Genomic DNA, 25,221 nt, shown 5'->3' with positions numbered 1-25,221 from the left:
ACTCTGCATCAGGGTCCAGTGAAGATGCCTCCAGTGTGGACGGCCTGTGGCAGCCCGACCAGCTCTGCCAAGAGACCGACTCCATGTCGGTGGCTGAAAGTGACGTGAGACGTTCGGCCAGAAGGAGGCTTTTAATGGCCTGTGCTGTCAGCCTTGTCTTCATGACCGGAGAAGTGATTGGTAAGATGGAAAAAAACGTTGTCATAACTGACTTCAGCCTGCCACAAGTGTACCAGATACTTTATGAATGAATTTTAAACAGGTGGTAGATAGTTGGATCCTGAATTACTCTTCATTTTGTCAGTAAAAGAAATTGTAAATGTGAATTACTTTGGCAGCTGGACAATGAAAAGTGGTGGTGGTTGATGTTGGTAATGAGCTTCAGGACAAAGTCATACGAAGGAAAAGTACTCAGGCACTTGGGTTAAGTAAAGTTTTGACATACTGTACTTGAGAACTACCATTTTCTGTCGGTCAAAGCTACAGCTGGTAACTTTTATGAAAATAACTTAAGTCATATTTGCTGAAACTCTCACTACATCCTGACAGAAGTACATTAGACAAAAAGGTGTGTGAAAAACATCTTGTTACCCTGCCTACTTATTGTGCCTCTAATGGCAGAGTCCTGAATGCAGCTGTCACTCATGGCTTGTGAACTACAGTCAAGCTGTCACACTAGGCAGCGCTGATCAAATATGAATAAAGATTCTGTTACTGTGTTGCCTGTTTCTCACCACAGATGTTTTCAGAAACATATTGTAGTGTACTGTTTAGCTGTAAAATGAGAACTTTTGTGACCCGGCTGCCATTTTGAAGACAGTAGATTGAAGTACTGCCCAGTGACTGGAGGGAAGCGGCCCAGGTTCGACTCCAGTCTGTGGCCCTTTGCTGCGTGTCTTTCCCTTTCTCTCTCTCCCCCTTCACGCCTACCTATCCTGTCAATTAAAGGCAAAAAATACCCAAAAATATCTTTAAAATGTGTTTTTGAAAAAAATTCAAGCAAGAAATATATAATGCAGTCACAATATCGTTTCATATTTGATCAGCGCTGCCTCGTTTAACAGTTTGAAAACAGTTCATGAGCAGTGACTGACATGATTGACAGCTGCGTTAGTGACGCCTCGGCTCTAATTGTTTGATTTCGTTTACATATGGTGGACTCCTGCAAATGCCATTAGAAGCTCTACAAGGAGGAGGAGGCAGATTTTTTTTTTTTAACAGATTATCTGTCTGATGTACTACTGTGTGAATGTAGTGACAGTTTCAAAAAATGTGACAAAAAGTTATTTTTATAATTTACCATCTAAAGCTTTAAAGCTATAGATATATAACTTCTGTCGCCTCCCAGCGGATAATGCATTATTACAACTAATAAGCCGGCGGCAATTCCATGTACGCAGAGTAACACTCGCCAGTCGCCACACGCCTTTGTGATAGGATCCACTTCTGAGCCGTGTCTCAGCCGCTTCTCCGCCATGTTGCTTTCTCTTTCTACCTGCGCTCTACCTCTTGCTATGACACTCTCCGCTCTTCCTCCCCTCCCTTCTTGTTGTGCGGAAGCATTTCCTGTGTGCCAGCGTGAGAATGTCGCCGGTCGACACGCATACTAAAAATGATATATATTAAAAAATACCGCGAGATGTTAGAGGAGCCGATCGGCTTAATCAGCATTGTGTCATCTCCTCTAGTAGTGGCTTGGGTGAAACGGACATTTACGGACCTGTAGAAGTTACGCACTATAGCTTTAATACATCTAGATGACATCTACTTTTTATATTAAACATTCTGCTCAGCTACCATTAAATGAGAGCTTTAGTTTCTTGTGATGAAGCATATAAAGAGGTACATTTCTTCATGCAAAGCTTATATTATCACTTCTATAGATAAGACTACCAAAAAAACAACCACATGATAAAATTGGTAAAATCGATACCCATCAACACACTTCGTTTTAGCGCTGTGCATAAAACAACGGCCTCTGATCTGACGGCCTACATGACAAAACGTCTTTTTATGTTATATGTTGTGTTTACTTTTGCGGGTATCGACTTCTTACATGCAAATGTTCCACCAAAACAAGTTCCCCCTCTAAACTATTTTGTAAGGGTGCCGATATTGCAACATGGGCTTAGCCCCACCCAAGACGGCTGTGGTTGGTTTAAAGAAATACAAACAACCCAGAGCATTTTTCCCCTTAGTGTGGAATAACGATGGGTTCAGACAGACCTTCCTACAGTGCTGGCACAGCATGAGACAGGTCTGGCGGAACAGGATTAGGGCGAGACTATAGATCAGCCTGTATGAGTTTGTTGCAGATTTACCTGTACTGGTTTATATGTCAGCTGGTAAAATATTACTAAAGTTAATACAGAAATGCCAAAATAACTTTGTAATTTGCACACAGTGTCTTGATTACATAGTTTGTCCACCAGAGAAAACGGACAAGTGTATTTTTACATTGTAAAAGATCTAAAACCTTTGGGATCTAAACAAACAGTGGATGTCATAGCCTGCTGTTCAACACTCCCCTGATTCACACAAACACCTTCTTCTTCTTCTCTGCAGGCGGATACGCTGCTCACAGTCTGGCCATCATGACGGATGCAGCTCATCTCCTCACTGACTTTGGCAGCATCGTCATCAGCATCTTCTCTCTGTGGATCTCAGCCAGGCCTCAAACACACACCATGACCTTTGGGTGGCATCGAGCAGGTGACACCCAAATAATAGTTCAGAATATACAGTATCTGTACTATAAGCTGATATAGTTTATAAACGTTGTGTGTCCTGTCTGACTCAGTCGTTGTGTCATACAGAGATTCTGGGCATGTTGCTGTCAGTAGTGTCAGTCTGGGCCGTGACAGCAGTGCTCGTCATATCAGCCATCCAGAGGATCACCGACGGAGACTATGACATCGACAGTCAGGTCATGCTCATCACCTCAGGCTGTGCTGTGGCGGTCAACGTCCTGTGAGTACAATGAGCTCACCATCATTGTTCTTGTGTCAGGTGTACAGGAGGGTCAGCAGGGATCAGACGCACTTTAAAAACAGTTCGTACTTTTATTCAGGATGGTCCTGATCCTCCATCAGTCCGGAGCATCACACGGCCACAGTCACACGTTTAATGCCAGCCGGCCACAGACAGACAAACGGCGTCAGGGGAGCAGCCACCATCACAGCCACGGCAACGCCAGTGTGAAGGCAGCTTTCATCCATGTGGTGGGAGATCTGGTGCAAAGTGTGGGAGTCCTGCTGGCTGCTACTGTCATCCACTTCTGGGTCAGTGGCAGGTGAAACACTACAGGGAGCAACATCTAAGATAATGTAATGTTCTGATAATTAGCACTGAACACAAACTACAGCTGAGGATGATGGGAACACCATTAGCTTTGCAGGTATGTGGTCATGAACTAAAGTATTGGACACATTTCGACCAGATGATGGCGCTGGAGGAAAAGTTTAGAGATCACCAAAGTGACCACTGCACCTCTGTAAATACTCATTAGACCACACACAAACAGGTGTGGGAGTGGGGAAGGGGCGCACACACAGCTGCACCCAATCATGGTAATTAGTGATCAGACCAGAGAGACATCCACACTCCACAGGAACCAGCAATACAGTCTCTTTCTATCAGTAAATATTACGGTGAGTAAAAGAAAATATGTTTTAACAGCTTGTGTGTAGAAGGAGAAAACTCACTTTGTTTGTGTGTTTTGTGGCACAGTCATGCTAAACAGAGCTGCAGAAGTCAAAATACTGAGTTGGTGAGATGGGAGGATTGGCGCTCCCTCTCCACTCTGCACAGCCCCACAGACGGGATTTAAAGGAATAATTTGCCGCAAAATGACCACTTGTGTATCATTATTTTATTCTGTGGTACTTTGAATTTGTGAAGAAAGCTTTGTTCTCGCATGCCTCGCAGAAAGCGGCAAACACATTGATTTATTCACTTGGAAACCCCATTTAACAACTGCAAAACGACATCAAAAGATCTGGGGCTAGTTGCACAGTGCACCTTAAATTTGCTCCTTAAGTATGACACTTAAGTCTTACATGAAATACCTCACCAGTAACTGACGGGAAACAGAGCACTCATGAATTAAAGGTACTGGAGGAGCACAGCTTTGGAAAGTTGAGTCATCCAACCCCAGGCGGTCACACTCATAAAATGACTTATGGTAAAATTTAAAGTGCAAAATCAGTTGCTCATCGTAAAGCGTGTCCATCAGGTTCTCACGGTCGTGGAACACTTTTCGAGGTGCCTTGATTTTTCTCATTTATCCCCATGAAGTTAACCATGTTGTAGTTAAGATGGAGTCAGAGGTGATTTGTTTTGTCCTTACTTTGGTTCCTAAGGTTCTTTGTGCAGCAGTTTAACAGACTTTAAGCAATGCTTTAAGTGTAAAACCAAGATAAGGAGAAAAACTTAAATGCTTGTAATAAATATTTTCAGGAAACCTTAAGAAGAGGACTTGAAAATGAAAATGTTTTGTGCAACTGTTTTTTTTTTCTTTCAAGGAAACATTAAGTCAGACTTGAAGGAAAATCTCAACTTAAGGTGCTCTGTGCAGCTGGCCCCTGTTGACCAACTGTCTCACAGTTTGTGCAGTTAGTCTCATTAATCCAGTCTCATGATCGGTACTCATTCAGTCAGAATCAGAAATACTTTATTGATCCCTGAGGGGGAATTATGATTTGTTACAGTCGTGCCAATGTAAAGAATAGAGAATTATAAGACATGAGAATAAGACTATGAGAGACAAGTGTGTAAATATAAAGCAATTAAAAAGTAGAAATGAAGTGTGCATTATGCTGCTGTGTTTAACACCAGAACTTAAGATATTAACAGTTAAACTGTTCTGATATAGTTTTGCTGTTGTGAAACGAGGCCCCACTAAATCAGTAAGTCAATATATTTGCTGTTTTCCATGGAGATGTGTGAGACACTTAAGTGGAGGCTGGAAGAAAGCAGTCTGGGTAATATTTTTATGTGGGGTTTGAATTAAAGAGTTATAAAGGATGACACAGATGCTCTTGACTTTGCTGGAGAAGGGTACACAGGAGTTATGACTGACTGATTTACAAATGGTCATTTTGTGGGTTTAATATTCCTTTAAGTGAGACTCCCAAACCGCTGCACAGCTCTGGTTAACTTCTGCCACGCCAGATTTGGTGTGAATGCAGCTTTAGTGAACTGTTTTTAAAGATCGTCTTGAGTCCTCCAAGATTTGTTCTGTGTTTTTATTATTTGTTTTAATCACATCTGTTTCCTCACAGCCTCAGTATAAAGTAGCAGATCCCATCTGCACGTTCCTGTTCTCGGTTCTTGTTGTTGCCACTACTCTTCCAGTCACAAAGGACGTCTTCAGAATCCTGATGGAGGGTAAACACACTCTGCCTGTGGGGACATTATGATTGTAAGGACTGTAGTTTGTGTGTTACTGTCGTCTGTGTGTCTGCAGGAGCTCCTCAGCACGTTAACTCCAGCGCTGTGAGAGAGCTGCTGCTGTCTGTCAGAGGAGTCGTGGACGTTCACAGTCTGCACGTGTGGAGCCTCAACATGACTCGCTCTTTGCTTTCTGTCCACGTGGTCACAGGTAAGATCAGTACTGCTAACACACAGGCTGGCTGCAGGGGAGGTGGTGCACAGCAGCACGTTACATAGTCAAGTTTAAAGCCCTGTGTAGACTAATATCACAACACATAATGACAGAGATGAGGGGAAAGAATCTGTATTTGCTACAAGAGGAATTTAGATTAGATGACTCTGATATCTCTGGTGATGCGTCTCTGTTGATTGAATATCAGGACAGACCAAGGCTGTAAAGTTATGACACATGTTTAAGATGACTGTAAACCAGAACTTTAAGATGTTGTGTTTGTGTCCTCAGAGGAAGATGCTGATGCACAGATCGTCCTCATGAAGGCCTCAAAGCTCCTGCGCTCTGAGTTTGGGTTCTCCAGCGTCACAATCCAAGTGGAGCGTTAAAGGAACGACTGCTGAAGGCACAATGTGAGGACTGTATGAGGACTGAGACACCTCCATCACTGGTAGGTGACCTTCTACTGTTACAGCTGAGTGTTATACTGTGACCTTTTCATGACATACTTCACTATAATCTTTTTAAACGACATGCTATGCTATACTATGACTTTTTTTCATGGTTTCTGACGACATGCTATACTATGACTTTTTTTCATGATTTTAGACGACATACTATACTATGACTATTTTTCATGATTTTGGACGACATGCTATACTATGACTTTTTTTCATGATTTTGGACGACATGCTATACTATGACTTTTTTTCATGATTTTGGACGACATACTATACTATGACTTTTTTCATGGTTTCTGACGACATGCTATACTATGACTTTTTTTCATGATTTTGGACGACATGCTATACTATGACTTTTTTTCATGATTTTGAACAACATACTATACTATGACTTTTTTCATGGTTTCTGACGACATGCTATACTATGACTTTTTTCATGATTTTAGACGACATGCTATACTATGACTTTTTTCGTGATTTTGGACAACATACTATACTATGACTTTTTTCATGATTTTAGACGACATGCTATACTATGACTTTTTTCGTGATTTTGGACGACATGCTATACTATGACTTTTTTTCATGATTTTTGACGACATGCTATACTATGACTTTTTTTCATGATTTTGGACGACATGCTATACTATGACTTTTTTCATGATTTTAGACGACATGCTATACTATGACTTTTTTTCATGATTTTGGACGACATGCTATACTATGACTTTTTTTCATGATTTTGGACGACATACTATACTATGACTTTTCATGATTTTAGACGACATGCTATACTATGACTTTTTTCATGATTTTGGACGACATGCTATACTATGACTTTTTTTCATGGTTTTGGACGACATGCTATACTATGACTTTTTTTCATGGTTTTGGACGACATGCTATACTATGACCTTTTTTTCATGGTTTTGGGCAACATGCTATACTATGACTTTTTTTTCGTGGTTTTAGACGACATGCTATACTATGACTTTTTTTTTTATGGTTTTGGGCGACATGCTATACTATGACTTTTTTTCATGGTTTTGGACGACATGCTATACTATGACTTTTTTCATTTTTTTAGACGACATGCTATACTATGACTTTTTTTGTGATTTTGGACGACATGCTATACTATGACTTTTTTTCATGGTTTTGGACGACATGCTATACTATGACTTTTTTCATTTTTTTAGACGACATGCTATACTATGACTTTTTTTGTGATTTTGGACGACATGCTATACTATGACTTTTTTTCATGGTTTTGGACGACATGCTATACTATGACTTTTTTCATGATTTTGGACGACATGCTATACTATGACTTTTTTTCATGATTTTTGATGACATGCTATACTATGACTTTTTTCATGATTTTGGACGACATACTATACTATGACTTTTTTTCATGATTTTAGACGACATGCTATACTATGACTTTTTTCGTGATTTTGGACGACATGCTATACTATGACTTTTTTCGTGATTTTGGACGACATGCTATACTATGACTTTTTTCATGATTTTAGACGACATACTATACTATGACTTTTTTTCATGGTTTTGGACGACATGCTATACTATGACTTTTTTTCATGGTTTTGGACGACATGCTATACTATGACTTTTTTTCATGATTTTGGACGACATGCTATACTATGACTTTTTTTCATGGTTTTGGACGACATGCTATACTATGACTTTTTTCGTGATTTTGGACGACATGCTATACTATGACTTTTTTTAATGGTTTTGGGCGACATGCTATACTATGACTTTTTTTTCATGGTTTTGGACGACATGCTATACTATGACTTTTTTCATGGTTTTGGACGACATGCTATACTATGACTTTTTTTCATGGTTTTGGACGACATGCTATACTATGACTTTTTTCGTGATTTTGGACGACATGCTATACTATGACTTTTTTCATGATTTTAGACGACATACTATACTATGACTTTTTTCATGGTTTCTGACGACATGCTATACTATGACTTTTTTCATGGTTTCTGACGACATGCTATACTATGACTTTTTTTCATGATTTTTGATGACATGCTATACTATGACTTTTTTTCATGATTTTGGACAACATGCTATACTATGACTTTTTTTCATGATTTTGGACAACATGCTATACTATGACTTTTTTTCATGATTTTGGACAACATGCTATACTATGACTTTTTTCATGATTTTGGACAACATGCTATACTATGACTTTTTTCCTCATGATATGACATTATTTCAGTTGGTTGAGGTTCATCTTCGTAGCTTGCAATGTACAGATCTTTGATGCTGATTTGATTCCACTTCAGTAAATTTATTTCAACTGACAGTCAAATGAAATACAAACACATTGACACACAATTGACCTTGTACACAACAAATTCATTCAAACAATACATACAGAAGATCTTCAAACATTACTTTAAACAGCAATGTTAGACTGGATGGTAGTCCTGGTCAGTGAGTAATGGAATATGAAACACGCAGACATGATTCACATGGACGTTATCTGGCCCAGGTTGCACAAAGAAAATATTCAGAATGTGTGAGTTAAATTGTTCAACATATCAGAAACAGACCAGTCTGCAACTAGTTTGTCGGCTCAGGGCGTCCGTCTTTCCAGTAGTTTTGATACGCTTCCTGGAACATGTTCTTACAGGCTATTTTAGCTTTGAGTTTGGAGCAGATGAGGAAGGAGCCGCCCATCTTGCGGTGGAGGGAGTATGTCTCTTCGGGAGGCGGCGTGAGTCGCTCCCTTAGCATCACAGGGATGAGGCTGTGAATACGCTCAGTTGTGCTCTGAGTTCCAAAGTCAAAGGGCTCCTCAGAGGAGAAGGCCTCACCAAGGATCATCACTGCATCCACATGGGCATTCTCCATCGACTGAAAACAGAGCGCAACCTTTTAGTTAACAGGCCTCATAGCAAAATTGGACGACCCAAAAATTTTAAACTAAAGGATCAGTGAGCACAAATGTGACAGTTTCAGAGCAGAAACTTATAGTACATATATTTTTTACATTGTTCATGACATACTATACTATGGCTTTTTGAGATGACTTTATTACAACAAACTATTCTGTTTTGTCATCCAATGCAATATTTTTTTTTAATGGCATCACACTGACTCTTGAGAACTTACTATACCATGAGTATTCTGTGACGTTTCTTTAAGACATTTTTTGTAGACGTTTTAGAACATGTTATAGTATGACTTTGTTTTTGTAGATTTTTTTAGGCTTCTGTTAAACAACATAGTACACTGAAGTTTTTCTTGTAGACTTTTTAGGACATACTATGACTCGTTTTGAACAACATACTGTATTATGTCTTCTGTAGATTTTTTTAGGACGTGCTATAAGTTTTGTTTTTCTTAAATACTATTCTTTTTCCAACATATTATATACCATGATGTTTTTTTAATGAATTTCTTCCGACACACTACACTGTGACATCTTGGAATTTTTTTGGCATGCTATATACCATTACGTTTTTTAATGACTTTTTTCAGCATACTATACCTTTTTTTTTATGACGTTTTGACTTTTTTTTGACATGCTATACTATGTTTTAGTGACTTTTACAATCTTTTTTTAAATGCTATATTATACTATTCCTTTTTTATGACACCTTTTAAGTAAATGTCAAATTACAAAGAAGCGTTATTACAACATTATTTAGCGTGATTACTGATAAATTCACCTGTATACTTAATATTTCTGTTGTGTTTCTTTTTAGACGTGAGGGTCCTGTGCGGTTACTGTTGTTGCAGTTCATCCTGGTCACCAGTGGAGGTCGACAGAGATCACAAGAGTTAATGCCACATAAGTTATTAAATGATGATTAATGTTTTAATAGTTGTTTGTTGCTAATCTTTGGTTCATAGGTTTGTAAACAGAATACATTTATGATTAAATGTTATTTCATTTTTGTTCAGTTGGTTATAAAGTGCAGGTTTTTCCAAACAGATTCAACAGGTACTTTAAATAAGTATATCCAATTTATGCTACTTTATGCTTCTACTCTAACATTTCAGAGGAAATATTGTAATTTTAAAATTACAGCACAGTTGTCAACTCAAAGACTAAAGTCCCCATATACCCCTCACAGGTGCTTTCAGTTTTGTCGCTGATTAGATGTACTCAGTTTGGAGTTTACACAAGGTCATCATGTACTTATAGATACAATATTTAAAATGATAAAGCTTTAAATTTCCCTGCAACTGAACTAACAAGAGCCTCTGAAATCCTGGCAAAAGGTATTTTATCTTGGCGCAACAGATAACTTGTGTGTGCATACTTATCTATAATACTTTTACTCCAGTAGAATTTTGAATACAAGACGTTTACTGGGAACAAAGTATTTTTACACTGTGGTATTGTTACTTTTTCCACCACTGAGTTTAAAGAGGTGACGTCTTTGCAGAAGGTTTTTGTGGTTTTTATCAGGTATTCTCAGGAATAAAATGACTCTTAACAGACACTCTGTAACTACATGTCACTGATTACACACTGTTGTGGTATATGGTGAGGATGTTTCTTACCTTTGACTCGTATCCCGTGAGGAACTTCATGTCTCTGGATTTCTTCAGGATGCCTTCTCTGTCCCTGTTTGCAGCTGCATTAATGATCTGATGAGAAATGGAAGCGAAAGTTATTTTAAAAAATAAATAAATCAGTCCTCATGTAATGAAATGTTTGCCTGCTTGAAAATAAAGCTTGTTATGGATTTCTATTAAACATCTGAATCATTTCAAACCAAGACTGTCATTTTTATTCCCTTCTTATGTTATGACAATACACAGTTCACTCTATTATTCCAGTTTTTCTTGTTATAACTTCACACCACATCATGCTGTTTTTATAACAAACTTCTCTTGTTGCGACAACACTGTATGTTGGTGGACAGGTCTTATCGCAAACATGAAATGAAACTTTAGTATTAACCAGTTATTGTCATTTTAGACTGCAATGCTCTCTTTTTAGGCACTGACTGGATTTATATCGTGTTGTAACAAGAAAAGTGTCTTCGATACATCTGTATGTCATTCTAACAAGAAATCTGTCTGAGGCCTTGATCACACAGGAAGCGTCTTAGCAGCTGGAGGTAACATTTTGTAATTGTTTTTAATGAGAATGAAGCTTTTTGTTTGAGGTATTTGAATTTGTTTTCACTCAAAGTGGAAAAGCGCACCACCATCTCTTTTTCCCCATCGTCCAATCAGATGATTTGAGAGGCGGGCTTTCTGTGGTGGGCATGACAACAAGTTTACAGTTACATGATTTGTACTGTAAATGTAATTTTTTCTGGCTTCTCACCTCAATGTAGGTGTCAGTGAAACTCTTATCAAATCCACGAGTGGCTCCAAAATCCAACAGCGCAACCTGAAGACATGGAACGTAAAAATAAAGGGGGGGAAATATGACAAGTACTAACAGTGTGAATATTAAATGAAAGGATTGAGACAAACTGACCTTGTGAGTTTGTGGATCGAAGAAGAAGTTGGACCAGTTTGGATCAGTCTGCATGAATCTGAACTCAAACAGCTCCCTCAGGCACAAAATCAAGATCTGCTCACAAATCTATAAGATGCAAAGGAGGAGAAAGAAAACTGCTCTATATAAACAGTACAATTGAGCTGACATGCCTCAGTGGTTTTAAAAAATGGCATGTTTCTGCATTTGGCAAGCCACTTTGAACTTGAACCAAAGCCACAGATGTCTTGGCAGAGCACAGATGTAATTTGTACAGTAAGCTGTACAGAGTTCAGGGCGGTCCTACCTCATTCCTGAGCTCCTGGGGGAGATCGGTGGCCTTGTCCAGGGGGAAGCCGGGGACCAGCGCTGCGGTGATGACACGCGGGCTGCTCAGCTCGTCAATCACATCTGGCACAGTGAAGAACGGGTGATCTTTCAGCAGCTCTCTGGAGAACAGGAGAACAGCCATCATTACCCTGACAGCTGACGTATAAACTTTCCTCTTTTAAGGAATGTTTTTAACATTTCGGGAAATAAGAGTATATGCTATTTTTCTTTGGAGAGTTGGAAGAGAAGATTGATACCACTCTCATGTCTGTGCAGTAAATTTAAAGCTACAGCCAGGAGCTGGTTAGCTTAGCTTAGCATCAAGACTGGAAACAGTGGGAAACAGCTAGCATGGGTCCATCTAAAGGCAACAAAGTTTATCTACCAGCACCTCTAAAGCTCACTAGTGAGGTTTTATAAAGTGTTGGTAGGCAGTTTTTGTTAGCTTTGGACAGAGCGGGGCTAGCTATTTTCACCTGTTTCCAGTGTTTATGCTAAGCTAAGTTAACCAGCTGCTGGCTGTAGCTTTATATCTACTGCACAGACATGTGTCAATCAATCTTCTCATCAAACTCTTTGCATTAAGCAAATAAGCACGTTTGCTGAAATGTCAAACTGCTCCTTTAAGCACTGTTTATCTTCCTCACAGCCTGAGTGAACATCAGATTTGAACCACTGACAGTCACCACAGTTATAAACAGCACTGGTTCCCAGTTGGGGGTTGTGAGATGAATCTTACGGGACATTTTCACAGCACATCATCGGTCATATAGCGACTTTTAACAAAACAAAATGTCTAAACAAGCCACTGAGGGGTGTTCTGGGCTGAGAATAAACCAATGTCCAGTTTGCTTTATCTCTTTGAGTTTGGCGACACATTTATCCTCAAAACAATGTATATATGTTCACCAAAACACAGAAGGGCGTCCATATGTCACCAATATTCCAGTCAGCAATTCAGTTTTACACACCGATACTCGAAGCTTTTCAACATGCTTCCACAAGGAGGAGGAGGAGGTAATTCACTAAGTAGGGACCTGGAGATAGATGGGGGCATAGTGTGGTCGTCATTCCAAGACAAGGGAGCCAGCTCATACAGCAATCACACTCAGGTGCGCACCAAAACAACCAGACCGAGACCTTCTTGAAGAGGTGGTCTCGGTCCAGTTACAAACGAACTCTGGTGCGGTTCGTTTGTGGTGAGAACGTGTTCCGACCTGGATTTGAGCCAACTGCAGTCACATGACACATTGTTTGGGTTAAACATGAGCATGTTACAGTCCTGGAGGATTATTAATGTGCACCTCCTCCTGTACTGCCTTAATATGCACATTCAGCACATCCAATGCATCAAAACATTGTTTTCTAGTTGGAGCCGCGCCTCGTTTTCAAACTGTATGGTTTGACTAAAATGAACAATGACAGCAATATAGTCCACGATGAGCAGCGCTAAAATCAGCCTGCGTAGTTGTCCCTCCATTGTGACATTAGAAAGTGTCACATTTATCTTGCAAGTGTACTCTTCTTCAACGTTTGCTTTACTTCCTGGATTTTTCCTGCATGGAAATTCTGACCAATCCCGCAAGCATTTTATCTGGTCCGCTTGTAAATGCTGCTGTGAGAACACGAACCAACTCTAGACAATTACACAATTTTGAAACAAAATTAGTCCGTGATTCAGACCAAAGCAAGACAACTCTAGGTCTGAAAGCACCCAGAGATTCTCAAACTATCACGCCCTTTCCTGCTGACTAAGTCCTTCTTTGCAAGTTTTAGCAGCTTCCACCTTCTCCTGAACGTTTCTGTAGTTCAGACATCCTAACATTAGTTAAACTGAACATTGTGGTTGTGGTTTACATTCCAGTATCTCATCACGACTGCACATTCGGGTCACTGACCAAACCGTGAAGTAGGTGCACGCACTGTACGGTCGTGTGATTAGCAAAGCAGAAAATAAGAAACAAAAAAATTCAGACACACACCTATTGCTGGCTTTAATTATTCTTGTAAAATACTGTAGTTTGATCCTCTCAAGGCTCTACAAAGTATTTATTATTATTATTATTAAGATTCTTAACTACTCATAACTACTCATACTGTTTAAAGCAGATTTAAAAAAAGGTTGTAAGCCACTGACACACAGTGAGGATCCACGCTGTGCAAACTCTGACTAACACACTGACATGAATCCCAGAGTCGGTCTGTGTGGCGGGAACAAGTGTGAACTTACTGAAATTTTTTGGCACACTTGGCCTCTCTTATGTAATCACACTCCAACGCCAGTTCACGGTTCATGACCTCGATCATGTGCTCAGGAAACAGACCTGGGAAAGAAGGCAAATGTTAAAAAAGCTGAAACTCATGACATTCAAGCTTCTGTCGGAGAGTATGTTGACAATATCAGAGGTTACAAACATCAGACAAAAGCAGCTGTTATCACAGAGAAGATAAAAAGCTCTCAGACAATGTTACCTTCAGGCAGCGCGTTGCTTAAACTCAGAGCGGTCATGATATTACGCACGTCGCTGTCGATACTCTTGGCGACTCCGGGGTACTGAAACAACAGGTTTGATAGTGAGATTTTTTTTAAGGGCTATATTTTGTAATAGTTGACTTCTGTGTTTTCTCTCCTCTCACCTGAATCTTCATGGCGACCTCTCTGCCGTCCTTCAGCCTCGCTAGATGCACCTGACCGATAGACGCCGCGGCAAACGGCTTCTCCTCAAAGTACTCCAGCTTGTCTCTCCAGTTTGGGCCGAGGTCACTGTTGAGGGTTTTCTGCAGAACAGAGACAAACTGACTCAGCTATGAACAAAAGATTAATGAGTGTGTGATGTTCGCTGTGCCTCTTCATACTGTACCATCATCTGTTTCGGTGGCATGAAGTCTGCACTCTGTCGAACACGGTCGAAGATTTTGGCCAACTGGGGGTTAATAAAGGCATCATCTGAAAGGAGAGAAGAAAACAGAGTTAGTAAACTGTTATGCATGAATGTTTAAAGGTCCAGACTATAGGGTTTAGGGGGACATATTGGCAGAAATGGAATACAATATAATAAGTATGTTTTCTTTAGTGTATCATCAATTGAAAATAAGAATCGTCGTGTTTTTGTTACCTTAGAAAGTGCGGCTATATTTACATAGAAGGCAGGTCCTTGTTTATGGAGATCAATATGTTCACTATGTGTCTACAGTAGCCCAGAATGGACAAACCAAACACTGGCTCCAGATAGAGCCTTCGACATTTTAACACGGCCACCATAGTAAGAAGCCAATGTGTGCTGTGAGCAACGTCAGAAAAACACTGATTTTCAGTGTAAAAATGCTTTATTCTGTGTTTTTACCGGTTTAAATCACCTGGTTGGTTTGCTTTGGAGAGTAAAGACCTCCACAAATACAAAAATCTCATGAACATCTGGATGTAAAGTTATCAGAGATAAAAGGTGAGCACACATTAGCACGTGGTGGGTGAGCCGCCAGTCTCCAACATGTCAAACAGCGTTGGAGAGACACTGATTTGTATCATAAAACTGCTCGATTCAGTGTTTTTACCAGTTTTAAATCACCTGTTGTGTTTGTTTTGGAGAGGAAGAGACCTCTGCAGATAATTCGGCTCCAGGTAAAAACCTGCTCAACACTGAAAGGATTCTAACCAGGAGAAGTTTCAGGTGGTTGGATTCTGTAATCTTCACCACTAGATGCCACTACATCCCCCTAAATCTTACACACTGGACCTTTAAAACCTCGATGTATTACATAGTTATCTAATGCACATCCCCGTCAGTAGTACAGACTCCTGACGTTCTGCAGTCAGTGTCATTTAATGTAACTCAAGCTGGTGTTCAGTGGACAGATCCAAATTCACGCTAATTTCAAATAGCAAAAAGTTAACATCTAATCTTCCTAAGATCCTAAAATTGAAATTATCACAATGTGAATATTTAGGCATTATAATTAATCAAAACTTGCCATTGAAACCACACTGTGAAAACCTTGTTTCCGAGCTAAAACTTAAATTAGGTTTCATTTTCATTAATAAATTCTGTTTCTCCCTCTCGGAAAGGACACATCTAATCTCTGCATTTTTCTTCTTTTACCTATATTAGACTACAGTGATCTGCCCTTTATGAATGCACCTGACCACTGCCTGAAGAAGTCTGACACTGTATAACAATCTACTTTACATTTTATTGCTGGCTGTGGAAACTGCGTACACCACTGTTTACTGTATGCTGCTGCTAAATGGCCATCTATGTACGTCCGTAGACTTCCGCATTGGTTGGTTCTTATACATAGATCTCTCCTCGGGCTGGTTCCTCTTTTTCAGTGTACATACATGCACTATGACAATATTGTATAGATGTTGGGGCCCAAGGTTCAAACAAAACTAGTAAAAAAAAACCTTGCGAATATGCTGCTTCTTATTCCTGGAATAAAGCACAGAGGGACCTGAAATTGTTGGAGCTGGATAATGACGGAGAAGAAAGCACTCTGGTTAATTAGAGAACCTGTTCATGTAATGTAACTGTTGTTTTGTATTTCATTTTAACTGGATGTTGTGCTTGCTAATTTGTGGTGTGTGACAGTTGTATTTATCTGTTGTAGCGGTGTTTATGCTGCCCTAATGACCTGGTCGGTCTTGAGAAAGGTTTAATCTCAGTGTGACTTGAGTAAATACATTTTCCACCTGGTGACTCGACTGTAATGATAACACGAGGCACAGACTGGGGCCGTGTATATCTAAGAGCATGACAACACTGTACTGTAACACGCTGTTTTGAGTGTCAGCTGAGCCGTGGATGCCAACTATAACCAACTGGAATGGCACTTATTGTGCTCAGCTGGCCTCGGGTTTATTTTAGGTGATGACATTTTGCTGCTGGTGAAGGGATCTTGTGTGTTTGCCAATGAGTCTGAATCAGAAGTATGAGGTCTTGTTGGGACGCTGCAGCACCAGTTTACTGTCTGAGTTTGGTGAAAGCTGAACCTTTGTGTTCACACTGATACATTTACTGTCAATAACATGCCTTCGCAGAATGTGTGTGAGGTGTAGTATCAGTTCGTACTGAGTCACTGAAGATCAGTTTCTTTATATGTGACACCTCACCTTGAATACTGAGCATCTGTCCAATTTTCAGAGCAGCACCTCGAACTTTGCAAAGAGTCCGCACGATTCTTTGAGCGTTGGCTTCAGAGAGGAAAGCACTCGAGTCCAGTATGGCTTTTTTATTACCTAAAAACACACACATTGTTCAGTACAGGTGATGTTGTATTTTAGCTACACATAAGATTGTTACTGGTTAAATTTTTCATATTCATCTACTGTAGTTCCTAAGTCTAGTAGTAATGATAATATTATGTTCACCACTATCTATGAACACAGGAACGTTTGTCAGTTAGATTCTGCAAATTTTATGACATACTATACTGACTTAAAAAAAAAAAAAATTATGACATACTTTAACTTTTTTTATGATACTTTACTATGACTTTTTAAAAACATTTTATGACATACTATAACTTTTTTTTTTACAAACATTTATGACATGCTATACTATGACTGTTTTTTTTAAATTATGACATACTTTAACTTTTTTATACTTTACTATGACTTTTTTTTAAACATTTTTATGACATACCATTACTTTTTTATACTATGACTTTTCTATTTATTTATTTATTTATTTATACTTTTTTTTTTTATTATTCTATACTACGCCAGATGCCTCCTGCTACTGCTGTGATCATTAGTCATACTTCTGTTATTATACACATATGAATACTATCAGATATTAATATATACTTTTGGGGCGTCGGTGGCTTAGTGGATAGAGCAGGCGCCCCATGTACATGGCTGTTGCCGCAGCGGCCTGAGTTTGAGTCCAGCCTGTGGCCCTTTGCTGCATGTCACCCCCCCCCCTCTCTCTCCCCTTCACACTTGACTGTCCTATCAATTAAAGGCAAAATGCCCAAAAACATAACTTTAAAAGGGAAAAAAAATATATATATATATATATATACATACTGTACCACAATAGCTGTAATTCTAATTCTAATATTATTACTTTCATTAATGTTATTATTACTTTCATTAATGTTGTTGTAAGCTACTGCCATGACCGTCTGTCCTGCATCTCTTTCTGTCTCTGTCATTCTCTCTGTCTCTCTTTCTGTCTCATTGTGACTAGTGCTGCACGATTAATCTAATCGCAACTGCGATGTCAGGCTGTGCGATTACATAACCGCATAAAAGGCTGCCATTTGCGATTTAATGTAAATAAATGTTAACGTGTGTGCCTGTGAACGTGACTGCCTCTCCTGTAGTGTGTGGATTTTGAGACAGCACAGCACAAGGAAAAGTAGAAAGAATTTTATGCGAGAGAAAGCCGAGCCATGTAACGTCAAAGACAAAGAGACAACTGAAAGACACCAGAGCCTCATAAAACAACTTCCAAGCACAGTTAAGCAAACATTTGTAAGTGTCACAGGGAAATCATGGACTCCATAACAAATGAAAAATTGAGCAATTTTGCTCGGTTTCGGCCCACTTGACATGCTGCTGTGTTGTGCTATGGCGCTGGAATTTGTCACTTATGTGACAACGCCTGAACGCAACACAGGCTCCATAAATAAAATTGAACTGATTGAAATTGATTTTTTTTATGACATACGATTACTTTTTAAACTTTTTTTTATCATACTAAATTATGACTTTTTAAAAACATTTTATGACATTATACTGACTTTTTTCCTTTTTTTTTTTTTTTTACAAAAAAGTATGACATACTATACTATAATTACATACTACTGTTTTTATGGCATTTTATGATACATTTTTTATTATATTTCTATAGCAGACAAAACCATATATATCTTTTATATTTCCATGCTGCTCTACACACCATATCAATGATATCAATGATCACAACATATAAGCTGATTCTGTCCTCTCATTTAAATGATATGCACAGTAGTGACTACAGCGTCAACATGAAGAGAGAGCATGTTTGTCTTTATAGTGATAATATGATCATTAAAACACATAAAACTCCTCCAGACACAGATAAAACAATTTCCTCTTATCACCTTGCTGTTGTTGGGGTTTGAAGCTCTTCTTCGCCACTTGAGTGAGCGCCCCAATGCCGAGTCCAAACGCCAGACCTGCAAAAAAAAAAAAAAAACACAAAAAAACAAAAACAAACTTTGTTTAGTTGACGGGAACTGTTTAAAGTGAAGTTAACATTTCAACCTGGCAACTGTTTTTTTTTAATGAATACCCACAGTTACCTTTATCAATGTCCTACTCTGCATCTGATATCAGCAGTAACAAAAAAAGGACGTGATAACAGCAATCAGTGAGCAGAGGCGGGTCTGATTTATCAAAACAACGCTCCGTCAGAACCTTTGAGAGTTCAGGGATCATTTACAGCCAAGAAAGACGGGGAGGAAACAACTGATACTACTCTAAGTGTGCTGCCCTTTGATAATAGCATGTTTTTTTATCAGTTGGATTCTCTGGCAAATCCCAGACACATTTTCCCAGCTATTGACACTCTGTAATTTCAGTCCTGTGAAGGAGCTCGTTGGCACTTCCCACAATCCGACCCCAGCTCTCCAAAACTGGTGACCGAGGTCGTCAATGCAAAACCCTCTCTACTCAATCCAAAATTAAATCTTGATCTCAAACACTTAACTACACATAAAAATAAGCAACAACTCTGCTTGTAAAAGTAGTTTTAAGAGGATAAAATTATATTTGTGTCATTAGTAGCACTTAATATGAAAGCACATAAACTCTGCCGTGTCGAGATCCTGCATGCCGCCTTGTTTATCTCCCATGAGCCCTTGCTGTTCGGGAGAAACTGCCAGCACTGCCAATGTCATTTGCACTTGTTTACACAACTCGTGTATGAAAAAATAGCTGCTAGTTCTTTTTGTACAGTGGAAAAAATAAATAAATAAATATAACTCAAACAAATGAGTGACTACAACATTATGCTAGTTAGCAAACACACACAAAAGACAATTAAGAATGATTATTTAAAAATATATTTTTATTATTATTTTTTTTTTTAAAATACTAAAAAATATATTTTTTAATAATTTGTAATATTTATTCAAGTAATTGTTTAGTCTATAAAATGTTAGAAAAACAAAATTAAACAACTATAAAAATCTGAAACCAATTAATTTGGGAATTTTGCTTAAAAAAGACTTGAAATTGTTGCAGATAAATTTTCATTCGATCAACTACATGACTAATGGCTTCAACTCTAACATACAGAAGACTAACTCTGAACTTTTAAAACTATACTTTTATTCTTAAAAAAGTGAATTAAAGGTATCCTGTGGACTCTCTGACCCTTAGTAGTGTGAAGAGATAACTTTGGTATTTTCCAACCTGGGCCGTGTTTTCCCAGGTTTTTGGAAAACAACAGTTTTTTAAACTGGTCCAGTGTTGCACAACAGCGCTGCAGCCTGCAGCAGCAAAACTGGCTGCAATGTACAGTAACCCCTGCAGGAAATTGAGCACCGTCAATTTACGTCTCCTGAATGTGCTTATTTTTGCCACCAACAGCCTGACAACATTATGGAAAGCATCCCTACAGAGACAGTCCTTTCTCTTAAAAGGACTGTCTCTGTAGGAAAAACAGAAACAGACCTGAAATTGCCATCGCCAAAGACTCCATTTAAATAATGAGTAATTTTAGCGTGTATAGAGCCACAATATTTTCACATCTAACTGGGTGAATTAAGGGTTTAATTCAACCAAACCAGAGTTGGTGATTGTTGGAACAGTGGAAAGACGAACCAAGACAGCTTTTGGGAGTTTCATTTTGCTTCTGTCATCTTTAAATGAAGTGTGTTTAGTAATGATAAAATCACTGTTTGTTTAAAGGGAGTCTGGTTCATTTGGCGATAGTGATTTCTGGTTAAACAAAAAGGATCTTACACTTTAACAAAAAGGTCTGTCTCTGTAGGGATCCCTTCCATAATGCTGTCAGACACTCAGTGGAAAAAAACAAGCACTTTTATTAGACACATATTGAAAGTGCTCAATTGGCTGCAGGGATTACACTGCAGCCTGTTTCGCCTCACTCAATACTGGACCAGTTTCAAAAACTGTTGTTCCCATCAGTAACTTAGACACAAAAACATGGGAAAACAGGGTCCAGGTTGAAAAATGCTAGTTACCCTTTAAGGCAGTGGTTCCCAACTGGTCCAGATTTCTCCTTAGTCATTAGTTCCCACAGTTTAATACATTCAGCGTCATACTTGCATTTAGCATATCGTTGAGCTAGTAGCTGTCTGTTAGTCACTCACTCTACAGCAGAAAATAGCACTTCAAGATAAAAGCTCTGTGCTGGAAATTACTGTACTTGGTGTTTTATTTGTTTTTGTGCACGTGACTGACATGACACACATTCCTGCTGATGGCTTCATATGCTTCCACTCTGATCTACAGGCGGCAGTAATGCACCAAAGAAATGCAGCGATGCACCAGCAAACGCAGAGAAGAGGAAGAAACACGGATGCAAACACTGCTGGTTCAAACTGTTCGGGGGAAAAAAAAAAAAAAAAAAAAAAATCTGCTTTGCAAGTGCTTTTTAAGGAAGGAAATTATTTCAACACATTTGTTGAACCTCAAGGATAGCCACACACACACACACACACACACACACACACACACACACACAATGTGTTTTTAGTTGGAAACACTGACTGTAGACTTAAAGTTTGTTTGATGCGGCAAACTCCACAGGGCATCTTTTAAGTTCCAGAAAAATAAAAGCATGTAAACATGCATATAGAGCCATGTTCTGCTTCACATTCACACAAGATCACTCTAGATCACTCTCTACCAGCCACTGGCAGCTGCCCAGTAATCTAACACTGACTGGTGATGGGAACTATGGTGATATTAATATAATTTTTCATTTGTAACATGACCAGTATACCAGTATATCAGTACACACACCTACCTCCAAAACTCATCAGCCGTCCTAACCGTGTGACGGGCACCTTCCTCTCTTTGGATCTGTCACTGAGCTGAAACACAAGGAAAGAATATAACTTGTGTGAAGCAGGAACAATAACCACGACAATCAAACACAGAGAGTTGATCCATATTCTTCAAACACTGATAAATAAAAGTGTTAGTGTGAATACCACTTGCTTATATGGATTATTGTCCGCTTTCTTGGCGGTTCCCGCTTTATCGACGTCCTCCTGTGTCAGACGTCCCACTGTGGAGTTGTCCTGGTTAAATAACCTCGTATGTCCACAGAACAGCTGACGTGACCAGTCCCTGTGGTACTTCAGACGTTTAGTGCTGGGCTGTCCGCCGCAGGTCGTCTGCCCACTGTTTACGCCGCCGATGAAGCAGGTGCTGAAACAAGCTCCCATGGTGGAGTATCTGTGAAGCTGCGCTGCTATTGGTCTGTGGGCGCAGACCTCTCGTTGCTTGTTGAACGTCTTCTGGACGACAAAACATGAATCATATGAGTACAGGAATAGTTCAACATTTTGGGAAATAGTCTGTGAGCTATAGATTGACTCATGTCTGCCAAATAAATACAAAGCTAGCAGCTGGTTCGCTTAGCTTAGCTAAAGGACTGTAAGCAGAGGCAAACAGCCTGGCTCTGTCAAAGGTAACAAAATCAGTTGTCCTTACCCTAGAATGAGCTGTTTATATCTACATAACCCAGAACGGACAAATCAAAAACTGGATCTAGACCAGGTCATTTACATTTTTGCTTCCGCTACAGTAGTTCTCCCACACGCTTGGCACACAGGAGAAGTTTCAGTTCTGTAACCTCACTGCTAGACGACACTAAATCCTTCACACTGGACTTTTTATATTTGTAAGTTTACTATATTTATTTATTTACTTTTTTTAAAAAAAAAAATTTCTGATTTTTTAGTCCGAACCCGCCCTGAGCCCGACGCAGTTTGTTGCCTGACATAGTTGTTGTTACCATGGTTACAGCTTGTCTGTTTACAGTGATCACACATGGACAGTGTGTAAATATGTGTAAACTTCCCTGATAGCAAGTTTCATCTAGCGTCCTCCATTTTCATTAGGTCACTCTGAATATTAACCACCTCCTGCCTAAAAGGTAACTATTGGTCTGTGTTGCGTTCAGGCGCCGTCATGTGAGTAACAAATTCCAGCACTTGAATGGACCATAGCACAACACAGCAGCATGTGAAGGGGGCCGAACCCGAACTGTACCTGAGCAAAATTTCTGATTTGTTATCCGAACCCGGCCCAACCTGTCGGGTCCTGTCAGGGCCAGAACCACACCATCGCAGCTTGGAAGTGTTCTCAAGTGCCTGTTTTTCAGGCTGCGACAGCCTCCATGAAGTATATTACGTTCGACTTTTTCAATGCAGCAACACACGCTGCATTTAATGTGACGAGAAACAACCAATCACAGCTGGCAGACATCTTTCTCCTGTTTTGTAATTATCAGTCTGTGATAAATAGGGAGCAGAAGTTGATCACTGTAGTGCAGGGGTACCCAGAGCTTTACATCTGACACACAGACAATATTTCAGGCCTAAAACAAACTTAAAATCAACGCTTGGAAGACGATGGGCTCCGAACTCAGGATTTCTGGTAAGAAGGCTATAACACAGGCCTAGTTAACGAGCCTCTGCACCCTTGAAAGTTAGCAGAGGAGCACCCAGTGACTGACCCCGTGTTTTCCAGGTGGTTAAAGATGTGTGTCATGTGTCCCGGCCCTTAAGGCAGTCAACACGGTCTCAACAACAACTCTGCTGAGCACCTCCAGTAGGCTGATGACATGGCCATGACAACTCTACACAACATTTGGGAAAACACTGACTCTACTCTGACATATGATGGAGAGAATTTGATTTTACTGTTTCAGGAGGTAAAACTTATCTAAGAATTGTGATTTTGAGCTTAATAGGGCAAAAGAAGAGAAAAAGGAATTGTTCCGCTCCATTTTAGGTGCAATATGGGATAGTTTTACCTTCAGGTCTTTGTTAATTAAATTCAACAAATCAGAAAGGTTTCAAGGTGAAAATCACTAATTGAAGCACCACAAGAAGACACTCCTTTATTTTTAAGGGTCACAAGCCAGAAAAGTGGAGAACCACAAATTCATTTGGAAACACGGCAAACTTAACTTATTTGCCATAAACTCCCGCTCTCATCAGGATCTATAAACCCTCTCGTGTGTGTGCTGTGGTGTGGATGAGGTGATGGTGCAGAATCAGACTCAGGAAGAATCTGGGTTGCATGTTTGTGAAACTCAATCCAGCTCTGCAGTCACAAGACGGGCCAAACCGCGGCTGGCTCGCTCACCCTGGCTGATCCTGCAGCGTGATGGAAGTTCACCAGCCTCTGGCCGCCATGTGGGGCTCTGCTGGCCGCCTGCTTCATCCAGGAGAGACCCCTCCAGACCACTGCGTCACCTGTCATGGCATCGATGGTATCAGACCTGCAACAGTCAGGAATAACAGGGTGGTTTCAGGAGCAGAGGTCAGATGGAGGAGTGAGGTGAAGGGAGTCACATCTATGTTCCCAAGGTCCTGCATCTCTAGATATGAGCTGCGGACGTCTCAAATAAAGTTTGAACTTCCATCTGCTCAGCAGCTGTGGAGATTTCAAATGCATCTGAGGGTTGTAAGCTGTAGGTGGGTGACTTCAACTCATTGACCAAACATCTGAGAACATAAACCTTTAAAGGGTCACCTTACTGAGTCATGATAAGAGCACAGTGAGCTTGGGAACACAGAACCGTGGGAACACAGACAGGCTCCCAGGTCAGAGTCTCATCAGTGTCTGAACATCAGTGTGTGTTCCCATGTGTGTAGCATGAAGCATGAGTGCATGTCTGCAGCGTGCAGGACAAAAACAACCTAATCAAACTGTGATACAGTGCAGGTTAATAACCTGGCTGTGCGATAAGACGCAGAGACACACAAACATGAACACTGAAAAGTTTTGAATCAACATGGAACAATAAATTAATCATGATTTTACGATGATTTTAACACTGAAACATTAAATCTTTAACTCACCAACACAAGCTTTCTAACTAAAGTCCTTCATCATGCAGCTGCAGCACGAGCCGCCCTTCACCTTGACTTGACTTAACACTTTCTTGCAAACACCTCAACAACAAAGAGGAAGAGTGGCGCGCTGAAGGACGTGCAAGTTGTCCACGAGGCGACGCCGCGACCAAGTTTGGCGAACACTGACCAATGAGGCAAAGTTTAGCCGCGGGCTCCGGCCGTCACCAGCCCTCTGCACTGGCTGGACAAACTGTCAGTCGCGTCCTCAACGTGGGTGA

The 25,221-nt window shown here is 39.9% G+C and overlaps 2 protein-coding genes across 4 annotated transcripts; one reads left to right on the top strand and one right to left on the bottom strand.

Moving 5' to 3' along the window:
- The first annotated feature begins 121 nt into the window (after positions 1 to 121).
- LOC125900604 (zinc transporter 2-like) lies at positions 122 to 10,608 on the top strand. Its single transcript, XM_049595708.1, has 8 exons — positions 122 to 180; positions 2,566 to 2,712; positions 2,817 to 2,970; positions 3,071 to 3,281; positions 5,283 to 5,388; positions 5,468 to 5,602; positions 5,897 to 6,056; positions 9,828 to 10,608. The coding sequence occupies exons 1-7, from the start codon at positions 135 to 137 to the stop codon at positions 5,992 to 5,994; spliced, it is 897 nt and encodes a 298-aa protein (XP_049451665.1). The 5' UTR covers positions 122 to 134; the 3' UTR covers positions 5,995 to 6,056; positions 9,828 to 10,608.
- coq8ab (coenzyme Q8A, genome duplicate b) lies at positions 8,384 to 25,221 on the bottom strand. Of its 3 annotated transcripts, none has more exons than XM_049595681.1 (15): positions 24,950 to 25,221; positions 24,231 to 24,366; positions 22,064 to 22,369; positions 21,877 to 21,943; positions 18,980 to 19,054; positions 17,001 to 17,126; positions 14,755 to 14,840; positions 14,531 to 14,671; positions 14,366 to 14,447; positions 14,124 to 14,217; positions 11,871 to 12,012; positions 11,564 to 11,671; positions 11,408 to 11,473; positions 10,633 to 10,719; positions 8,384 to 8,973 (listed from the first exon to the last, which is right to left on the bottom strand). In XM_049595681.1, the coding sequence occupies exons 2-15, from the start codon at positions 24,345 to 24,347 to the stop codon at positions 8,680 to 8,682; spliced, it is 1,791 nt and encodes a 596-aa protein (XP_049451638.1). In that variant the 5' UTR covers positions 24,348 to 24,366; positions 24,950 to 25,221; the 3' UTR covers positions 8,384 to 8,679. The 3 variants fall into 3 exon arrangements, with proteins under 3 accessions (XP_049451638.1, XP_049451637.1, XP_049451639.1); XM_049595680.1 differs by having other exon boundaries at positions 22,064 to 22,372; positions 24,950 to 25,220; XM_049595682.1 differs by lacking the exons at positions 24,231 to 24,366; positions 24,950 to 25,221 and having other exon boundaries at positions 22,071 to 22,202.

This window comes from Epinephelus fuscoguttatus, linkage group LG14 (assembly GCF_011397635.1).
Source record: "Epinephelus fuscoguttatus linkage group LG14, E.fuscoguttatus.final_Chr_v1".
NCBI classification, from domain to species: Eukaryota; Metazoa; Chordata; class Actinopteri; order Perciformes; family Serranidae; genus Epinephelus; species Epinephelus fuscoguttatus.
Note: the sequence above shows the minus strand (reverse complement) of the source record. Positions and strands in the feature narration are given on the sequence as shown.

Coding starts and splice junctions, on each gene's coding strand:
- LOC125900604 (XM_049595708.1), top strand. CDS start 135: ATGGCCTGTGCTGTCAGCCTTGTCTTCATGACCGGAGAAGTGATTG. Junction 2,713..2,816: donor CTTTGGGTGGCATCGAGCAG/GTGACACCCAAA, acceptor TGTGTCATACAG/AGATTCTGGGCATGTTGCTG. Junction 5,603..5,896: donor TTCTGTCCACGTGGTCACAG/GTAAGATCAGTA, acceptor TTGTGTCCTCAG/AGGAAGATGCTGATGCACAG.
- coq8ab (XM_049595680.1), bottom strand. CDS start 24,347: ATGACAGGTGACGCAGTGGTCTGGAGGGGTCTCTCCTGGATGAAGCAG. Junction 19,055..21,876: donor ACGGCTGATGAGTTTTGGAG/GTAGGTGTGTGT, acceptor TTTTTTTTGCAG/GTCTGGCGTTTGGACTCGGC. Junction 14,672..14,754: donor TGCCACCGAAACAGATGATG/GTACAGTATGAA, acceptor TCTGTTCTGCAG/AAAACCCTCAACAGTGACCT.